Source organism: Triticum dicoccoides, chromosome 2B (genome assembly GCF_002162155.2).
Source record: "Triticum dicoccoides isolate Atlit2015 ecotype Zavitan chromosome 2B, WEW_v2.0, whole genome shotgun sequence".
Lineage (NCBI taxonomy): Eukaryota > Viridiplantae > Streptophyta > Magnoliopsida > Poales > Poaceae > Triticum > Triticum dicoccoides.
The window spans coordinates 102,712,278-102,721,400 of record NC_041383.1 but is presented as its reverse complement, the minus strand read 5'-3'; the positions used below and the strand labels follow the sequence as shown (position 1 = coordinate 102,721,400).

At 49.2% G+C, this 9,123-nt stretch overlaps 2 protein-coding genes across 2 annotated transcripts; both read right to left on the bottom strand.

Annotated features, from left to right (window-relative positions):
• Positions 1-361: 361 nt before the first annotated feature.
• Positions 362-1,349, bottom strand: LOC119362364 (ricin B-like lectin R40G3). Its single transcript, XM_037627571.1, has 2 exons — positions 951-1,349; positions 362-868 (listed from the first exon to the last, which is right to left on the bottom strand). The coding sequence occupies exons 1-2, from the start codon at positions 1,302-1,304 to the stop codon at positions 635-637; spliced, it is 588 nt and encodes a 195-aa protein (XP_037483468.1). The 5' UTR covers positions 1,305-1,349; the 3' UTR covers positions 362-634.
• A 5,616-nt stretch (positions 1,350-6,965) lies between these two features.
• On the bottom strand, positions 6,966-8,877 carry LOC119362363 (ricin B-like lectin R40G2). Its single transcript, XM_037627569.1, has 5 exons — positions 8,535-8,877; positions 8,011-8,418; positions 7,788-7,910; positions 7,465-7,693; positions 6,966-7,381 (listed from the first exon to the last, which is right to left on the bottom strand). Coding segments are annotated over exons 1-5 (1,044 nt in total). The 5' UTR covers positions 8,817-8,877; the 3' UTR covers positions 6,966-7,379.
• Between the last annotated feature and the right edge of the window lie 246 nt (positions 8,878-9,123).

Here is a 9,123-nt window from a genome sequence, read left to right as displayed (position 1 = left end):
GGGGCTAAAGGGATGGCCAGGTCGGCTGAGGACCGGCGGTGGTAAGTGGTTTCGGAGAAGGCAGGCCGGCGAGGGAGCGCCGCCGGCCGCGGGCGCGGTGGCCGGCGGTTCGGCCGGTGGTGGCTGGCGGCTCAAGGACGTGGAGGTTGAAGAAGCACCGTGGGCCTTCGATTTTGCATTCAACGGCTGAGAAATCGACTGACCACAAATAAAAAATCAGCCGACTGATTTCTAGCCATTCCCAATGGAAAAAGTTTGGACAAGTTTCCTTGCCCCGAATCAAACTACCGAGTCCGTTGGAAACGTGGGTGTGTGAGTATTTCACATGAACGGTGCATGCGTATTTCACTGTTTATACGTATTTTACTTGTTCAATCAGCTCATAAAGGTCCTTTATTGTTACGTAACTTGTCATTACACATACAAGCACAACACAGCTGGCTCCGTTATTCTGCGGCGTAGGTAGCGAGAGACGCATGCATGTTGTTTATCCGGGACAGTCCACATCGTTTCTTCAGTAGTACTAGTAGATACGTACGTACGGCATGGGTAGGTTTGGGCATGTCGATCTCCACGCGTGCGTGCACCGTGCACGAGCCACGCACGCATGCATGGCACGCGCTGGCTGGCTCGCTCAGTAGTACGGCTGGAGCTTCCAGCGCTGGTTGTCGCCCTCGCACCACTTCCAGAGCACGACCTCGGTGCCGTCGCGGACGCCGCCGTGGTACTTGTCGCCGTTGAGGGCGTCGAAGTTGAGGTAGATGTTGTTCACCATGCGCACGCACCTGAACCCGTTGCCCACGTCCCTGCTCTCCGTCCACAGCACCGACTCGTCCAGGTAGTCTGGGTTGTACGGCACCAGACGCACCTGCATCATGCCGATCGAACACCCTGACGTTCAGCAAGTTCTGTCATGGTGATTCTTGATACCAATTTATGGGAATACTTACAGGGTGGGACTGGCCGAGGGAGTGCTTGATGGCCTGCCCGGTGGCCTTGTTCACCATGGCGAAGGCGGGGTAGCCCTCCTCGTCCTTGATGCTGGTGCTCCACCTCATGTCCTTGATCCAGTGCTGGTAGTCGTCCTTGGGGTTGGCCGGCGCCAGCACCACCTTGCCGTTGCGGACGGACATGGCGTAGTTGGGGTTGGCGCGGCAGTAGATCTTCACCGTGGGCTGCGGCGGCATCGGCCTCCCGCCGTAGTTGCCGTCGATGTTCACCTGCGACATGCCGTACGGCACCGGCGCCGCGTACCCGGGCGTCGCCATCCCGTACCCGCCGTAGGTCTCGCGGTAGTAGTCCATGGCCGGTACCTGCTCGATCTCCTGATCGACCTGCGCAATGCATGGCGACGGGACGGAGGAATTTATAGGGGCGACGGCCGGGACCATCATATTCCATTGGTGTGCTATAATACATGGCGTTGGCCTCACGCTGCCTGTCGGGTGATAAGCGATGTGCGGGGTGGTGGTGGTGGTGGGATTCCATGGGATAGATAGATAGATGATGCCATGGGACACTAGCTAGGTGGGAAAGATGTGGGCGTGCCGGACCAAGCTAGAGCGTGAGCTGGCTAGCTTTGCGTGATTCCATTTCTTTCTGGTAGTTTTGGGAAGAAGAATCCCTCTCGTACGTCCTCTATTATTGCTGGGGAGATAGCTAGCTAGGGGAAGCCGAATTTTACGTGTGCTCCTGCCGTGCTGTAATTTGTCGCCGCATCGATACACCTCCATTTGCATTCCCGGTGTGCTCATGATGAGCTCGTTTCAAAAGGGCAGATTTTTCTCTTGAGAAGAACTTGAAAGGAAAGAAAGGAAAAAGAAATATTCGCGCTAGAAATGGCAAGATAAAGCGTCAAGACGGAACGGCCCATTTCCGTAATCTGGATCATATATATACTCGACTAGATACCGTTACGTAAATTAAACAATTGTACATGGCCCGGCAAGAAATATGGCATTGGACTCGTCTAATCATGGCCCAGCCTACCAGTACGTCCCAGCGCAAGACAAGGGGAGCTCCTCCTATACGCCGCTAACTGATTCATTACACGGTAAAAACTTCACTTTTGGTGAGCCACCTTGGAGGTCCGTAAACCTGCATATCAGCGATGGAACCGCGTCGAGCTCGGGTGAGGAGGTGATCCATCATTCTTTTCTTCGGTGGCTACTATCATGGTGTTGGAGGCAGATGATTGGCGTTGGTATCAAACTCAGAGATGTTCTGCTATCTTTTCAGTTTTGTCATGTCGGTCTTTACGTGACTTGTACTTTAATCTTTATGATATGAATGAGACACGTATTATCATGCAAAAAAAAACTGCAGCATACATATTTTGAAATTACCGAACAAAAATTGCAAACACGATTTTTTAAACTTGCACAATTTTTTAAACCGGAACATTTTTTGAAACTCCTGGAAAAATGAAAATATGAACAATTTTTGGAAATTGTGGAATTTTTTTTAGGACAGGAACATTTTTTGATTTTTTTTAAATTTGAATAAAAACGTCCCAAACATTTTTTATAAAACAAGAACATTTTCTGAAATTCCCAAACATTTTTTTAAAAAAATGCAAACATTCTTTATCATTTAAGAACCTTTTTTTAAAACATGAACATTTTTTAGAAACGCAAACAAATTCTGAACTTTCCGAACAATTTTCAAAAGAAACAAAAAACGGGAAAAGAAAACAGAAAAGCTGAAAAAGAAAATGAAACAGAAAAAACAAAAGAAAACCATAAAACTGGTGTAAAAATAAAAAAAGCCGGTTTAGGGAAGAAGGTTCCCAAAATCGGCTGCCTCGCTGTGGGGAAGTGGGCCGGCCCAATACTTGTGCTTGGGGGATCGCCCTGTGCGAATGCTCGGCATTTTGACGCAGTTAGCGTCAAATAGGATTTTCCCAAGACAAGATTGATGCTCCAAAAAAGTTTTTATGGAGTGCAGATTTTGTTTTTTTGCCACGACTTTCATGATGAAACTTTGCAAGCATTGAAAACATTTGTTAGTTTTCTACACAAAATTTTTAGAATATTTTTGCTTTTGTTTTTATTTTTTTTTGAATTTTACTGTTCACCCGAGTTCATACGAGCTCGAGCTGAGAAGGGCACTTTTGCTTATCAGGTTGTATAGTTCAATCAACTTTTCAAGACCTTCAAGAGTAGTTTGGTTTGAGCTGATATGGTCTCATTTTTCTTGAATACGCACGAGTGCAGGTACTTTATATTAAAGAAGGGAGTGGGGTGAAGAGCCCCTCCACGTTAATAATGTAACATCTTACATGCACATCAACTCCACCGACTCTACCTAAAGACGAATCTAACTTGCCACGCTAGCCCAGCCTCCGTCTCCAACCCTTGGTAGACAATGTGTGTTGCCCTCACTTGTTTCCCGACCGTTGCGTAGATTGAAGGTGCAAGGTCCTGGACTCCTACAAAAGGGCATCTCCAACGCTGACCCCTAAATCGGACAATGTATCTGTCCACAGATTGGTGGGGTTCAGTCCACGAAAATGATGCTGGAGCTGGCCATCCAACCGTGCCTGCATACATTTCAAATCGAATTTCAACAAATCGAACGATGCAAACAGGATGGTTTCATCTAAACCGGAGCACATCATTTCATTTTTGACATATTTTATTAAACAAAAATGATCGGACCTTAACCTAGTCTAAATCTATGGTGGCGCCCGTCTCCCATTGTTGTTCTCCTCTAGCGTTGGGCATGTCCAGGTCTAGCGGAGTGAGACCTATGAAGTGAACCTGTGGTTGCCAATGAGGAACGATGGGACATGTGACACAGACTAACCCACTTGGGACTCGAGGCCACACTGCCTCCCATGCACTACTACTCCTCGTCATAGTCCGTGAATTGTTCATCCCCAGTGGACGTGAAGATGTGGACGGGTCGACTTCGTCCTCATATCGGCGCCAACAAAGCATAGTTGGCGCCGCAAACGACGCACAGCTGTCGGCATTCTCGCTTAAAACAACAACAACAACAACAACAACAACAACAACAACAACAACAACCTTTAGTCCCAAACAAGTTGGGGTAGGCTAGAGGTGAAACAGATCTCACGACCAACTCATGGCTCTGGCACATGGACAACAAGCTTCCACGCACCCCTGTCCATAGCTAGTTTTCTGGTGATACTCCAATCCTTCAGGTCTCTCTTAACAGACTTCTCCCATGTCAAATTTGGTCTACCCCGGCCTCTCTTGACATTTTCCGCACGCTTTAGCCGTCCGCTATGCACTGAAGCTTCTAGAGGCCTGCACTGAATATGCCCAAACCATCTCAAACGATGTTGGACAAGCTTCTCTTCAATTGGTGCTACCCCAACTCTATTTCGTATATCATCATTTCGGACTCTATCCTTCCTTGTGTGACCACACATCCATCTCAATATACGCATCTCCGCCACACCTAATTGTTGAACATGTCACCTTTTAGTCGACCAACACTCAGCGCCATACAACATTGCGGGTCGAATGGCCGTCCTATAGAACTTGCCTTTTAGCTTTTGTGGAACTCTCTTGTCACAGAGAATGCCAGAAGCTTGGCGCCACTTCATCCATCCGATTTTGATTCGATGGTTCACATCTTCATCAATACCCCCATCCTCCTATAGCATTGACCCCAAATATCAAAATGTGTCCTTCTGAGGTACCACCTGCCCCTCAAGGCTAACCTCCTCCTTCTCACACCTAGTAGTACTGAAACCGCATATCATGTACTCGGTTTTAGTTCTGCTAAGCCTAAACCCTTTCGATTCCAAGGTTTGTCTTCATAACTCTAACTTTCTATTTACCCCCTTCCGACTATCGTCAACTAGCACCACATCATCCGCAAAGAGCATACACCATGGGATATCTCCTTGTATATCCCTTGTAACCTCATCCATCACCAAGGCAAAAAGACAAGGGCTCAAAGCTGACCCCTGATGTAGTCCTGTCTTAATCGGGAAGTCATCAGTGTCGACATCACTTGTTCGAACACTTGTCACAACATTATCGTACATGTCCTTGATGAAGGTAATGTACTTTGCTGGGACTTTGTGTTTCTCCAAGGCCCACCACATGACATTCCTCGGTATCTTATCATAGGCCTTCTCCAAGTCAATGAACACCATATGCAAGTCCTTCTTTTGCTCCTTGTATCTCTCCATAAGTTGTCGTACCAAAAAAATGGCTTCCATGATCGACCTCCCAGGCATGAAACCAAACTGATTTTTGGTCACGCTTGTCATTCTTCTTAAGCGGTGTTCATTGGCTCTCTCCCATAGTTTCATTGTATGCTCATCAGCTTAATTCCACGGTAATTAGTATAACTCTAAACACCCCCCTTGTTCTTGAAGATTGGTACTATATACTCCGTCTCCATTCTTCTGGCATCTTGTTTGCCCGAAAAATAAGGTTGAAAAGTCGGGTTAGCCATACTATCGCTATGTCCCCGAGGCCTTTCCACACCTCAATGGGGTTACAATCGGGGCCCATTGCCTTGCCTCCTTTCATCCTTTTTAAAGCCTCCTCGACCTCAGACTTCTGGATTCGCTGCACAAAACGTATGTTGGTCTCATTAAAGAAGTCATCCATTTCAATGGTAGAACTCTCATTCTCCCCATTGAACAACTTGTCAAAGTTCTCGCTTAAAACCACTACAAATTCAAACACCAAGCACCAAAAAGAGAGACACATGATATATAAGTATAGTTGGGGGAAACACGATGTGAAGGCAAACAAAACATCAACATTTAGCCGCACTTGAAGATCTTCAAACACTAGGAGGCATCATTCAAGGTTCTTCTCCTTTTCTACCTCAACCACTTGTCAGTTGAAGAACTCCAGAACACCACCTCCTAGCTACATCGAAAACTTCACTTTTTTTCAAACGAAGGCAAAAGCTTTGCATCATCCATTAAATAAGAGAGAATAGAGTTTGTTACAAGCTCACCCATTCACCACATGAAAGAATTATTATTCTTGCAATGTTAAAGACCCTTATTTTTTAGCACCAGCCATGCCCCAAAGGTTGGCCTCGGTCGAGATGATGTTAAGCAAGATTGTCGGTGAAGCGCTTTTAAGCCTAAAAACTCTTGTGTTCCGCTCATTCCAAATTATCCACGACACAAGCATGGTGTGGGAGGCCTTGCTTGTCAATTTTGTGTCCCGCGGCACATGTGCTTGCCTGCCAAGCTTCAACCGAGTCCATCAAGTGCCGAGTCCATCAAGTGCCAGGAAGAAGTGTCCAACCCAAGGATGTGAAATTTCTCAACTACCAAGGCCCAAAGCCCTAGAGTGTAGCGGCACTTGAAGAAATGATCAACAATTTCATCATATCCACAAAAATACACACTTGATTTTCTTTGAGGGCAAAAAGAGAGCTCATGTAATTGAGTATGATTGCACACACTTGATTTTCAGTTTAAATATTGTAAAGATATTGGTAGTGAAATTTCCAGCGTTGACATTTCCCCCGAAGAAAACCTTTTACAGTATCTGAGAGAGTTGACGACCACGACGACAAGTTTGCGCAGGAGCATCAGGTGGCTTTTTTCGCACAGTGGACTCTTGCTTGAGTCCCACCCTCACACCAATGATACTCCCTCCGTACCAAAATATAGCGCGCCCACGCTTTTCAAGGTTCAACTTTGACCATAAATTTAACCCACGAGACCGACTGCGGCGGGATCAAAAATTATATAATTAAAAACTTTTTTTGAATACGAATTCATTGGTATAATTTTTTTGCCCGCCGCAGTCGGTCTTGTTGATTAAATTAATGGTCAAAGTTGAAGCACGGAAACCGAGGACGCGCTATATTTTGGAACGGAGGGAGTAATTGGAGATGAACAAGCAAGGCCCCGGTGGCCAATTAAGCCTGTTTGATCTGGGAAATTGGGCGTGGCAAAAGCTGATGAACAAGCAAGGCCCCAATGGGCACACCAAACGTAGTACGAGAAAGGTGGAAGATAGGTGAGCCCATTGATTAGATCAAAGAAAAATAGACAATGCAGGTCACAGAGTAGCACAGTACAGGGCCCAGTACCAAGAAAAACACAGACGAGTTACATCAAAGTTCAGACTTCAGAATCATGGTCCCCCTCCTCACTCTCTCCAACACTCTCTTCTTCCTCGCAGAAACGCCGGCTCAATCAATCACAAAGCGACACACGACGCACGCACACAGACACCATTGCCACACATCGCACACGGTTTTATTTGGACACAGCAACATTATTCGCCACCAGCGGCAGAGGACTACGACGACGACGGACGGACGGACGGACGACGACTACGACGACTCGGCGGGCTTGTCCCCGGACTAATCCATGGCGATGTGTCGATGGCAATGCGGCAGCTCTCCTGGCACCTCATCTCTGCACGAAGCAACAATTTCACTCGTCAGAACACAGATGCAAGCAAAGATCATGCGAAATTAGCAGAGTGCTAGTATGCTTACACCAGGGGAGGATCTTCCAGCGCTGGTTGTCGCCCTCGCACCACTTCCAGAGCACGACCTCGGTGCCGTCGTGGACGCCGCCGTGGGCCTTGTCGCCGTGGAAGGCGTCGAAGTTGAGGTAGATGTTGTTCACCATGCGCACGCAGCGGAAGCCCTTGCCCACGTCGCGGCTCTCCGTCCACAGCACCGACTCGTCCTGGTACGCCGGGTTGTACGGCACCAGCTTCACCTGCACATGCACCATCACACAGATCTTGGTGAGAACTGCTGCCAGATGCTTCTCTGCTCAAATCATGCACAATCTTTGTGGTGTGGGTGCTTACGGGGTGGCCCTGGCCGGTGGAGTGCTTGATGCATTCGCCGGTGACCTTGTTCACTATTGCGAAGGCAGGGTACCCTTCCTCGTCCCTGATCTTGTTGCTGTGCCTCATGTCCTTGATCCAGTGCTGCACAAAGATCCGGTAATTTCAGTTTCAGAGATCGCCACACGACACGACAGGTAAAAAGAAAGGACTCTGTTCTGGTCAAGTAGAAAGCAGAATTGACCTGGTAGTCGTCCCTGGGGTTGGTGGGGGCGAGGCAGACGGTGCCGTTGCGGGCGGTGAGGCTGTAGTCCTCGCCGGCCTTGCAGAAGATGCGCACGGCGTGCACGGGGGGCCCGCCGCCCATGGCGTGGGCGTTGTTGCCCATGGTGGCGCCGGACTCGACGGCGGCGTGCGCCTCGGCCCACGGCCAGATCTTCCAGCACTGGTTGTCCCCCTTGCACCACTCCCAGAGCACGACGGTGGTGCCGTCGTGCACGCCGCCGTGGTCCTTGTCGCCGTTGAGGGCGTCGAAGTTGAGGCGGGTGTTGTTGACCATGCGGATGCAGCGGAAACCCTTGCCCACGTCCTTGCTCTCCGTCCACAGCACCGACGCGTCCTCGTACGCCGGGTTGAACGGCACCAGCTTCACCTGCAACACCATCCCCAATCCACCACGCGCATGTCAAGAACTCAAGATCAATCGAATCGAAGCAAAGAAGGCGAAGACGGACGATCTGATTCTGATGGAGCGAACAGAAGACTTACGGGGTGGGACTGGCCGATGGAGTGCTTGACGGCGAGGCCGGTGGCCTTGTTGACGAGCGCGAAGGCCGGCATGCCCTCCTCGTCCTTGACGGTGGTGCTGAAGCGCATGTCCTTGAGCCAGTGCTGGGTCTCGTCCTTGGGGTTGACGGGGGCGAGCACCACCTCGCCGTCGCGGACGGCGAGGCAGTAGTCCTCCGAGGCCCGGCAGTAGATCTTGAAGATCTGGTTGGGGCCCGACGCCGCCGGCGCCTGGTCCTTGTGGTGGTGCCCGAACCCGAACATCTTGGCGGCGAGGAGAGCGTGTGTGATCGACTAGAGAATGGTTGGAGCTGTGTGAGTGAGGAGAGAGCGCTGCCCCATGGCCCCGTTTTATAGAGCGGGGAGCAGAGCAAACCTCAGTCACCACCACTCACGCGCTGTAAAATCTTGAAAATCTTTGGAGCATATCTCCAGCGGCCTGGAATAAATGGTAAAAAATAATTACAGGATACGCTCGCTCGATCGCTGCCAGTGCAGCACTAGCCGTTTGGCGTGAATGTACTACCGGAAGATTTTGGTTCGATTAGCAAGATTTTGGCTCGATTGACAG

Excerpts from the sequence above, each read along its gene's own strand:
- LOC119362363 (XM_037627569.1), bottom strand. The coding sequence starts at position 8,816 with ATGTTCGGGTTCGGGCACCACCACAAGGACCAGGCGCCGGCGGCGTCG. Across the intron at positions 8,419-8,534 it reads CCATCGGCCAGTCCCACCCC|GTGAAGCTGGTGCCGTTCAA; the intron begins GTAAGTCTTCTG and ends ATGGTGTTGCAG. Across the intron at positions 7,694-7,787 it reads CCACCGGCCAGGGCCACCCC|GTGAAGCTGGTGCCGTACAA; the intron begins GTAAGCACCCAC and ends GTGCATGTGCAG.
- LOC119362364 (XM_037627571.1), bottom strand. The coding sequence starts at position 1,304 with ATGGACTACTACCGCGAGACCTACGGCGGGTACGGGATGGCGACGCCC. Across the intron at positions 869-950 it reads CCCTCGGCCAGTCCCACCCT|GTGCGTCTGGTGCCGTACAA; the intron begins GTAAGTATTCCC and ends GGCATGATGCAG.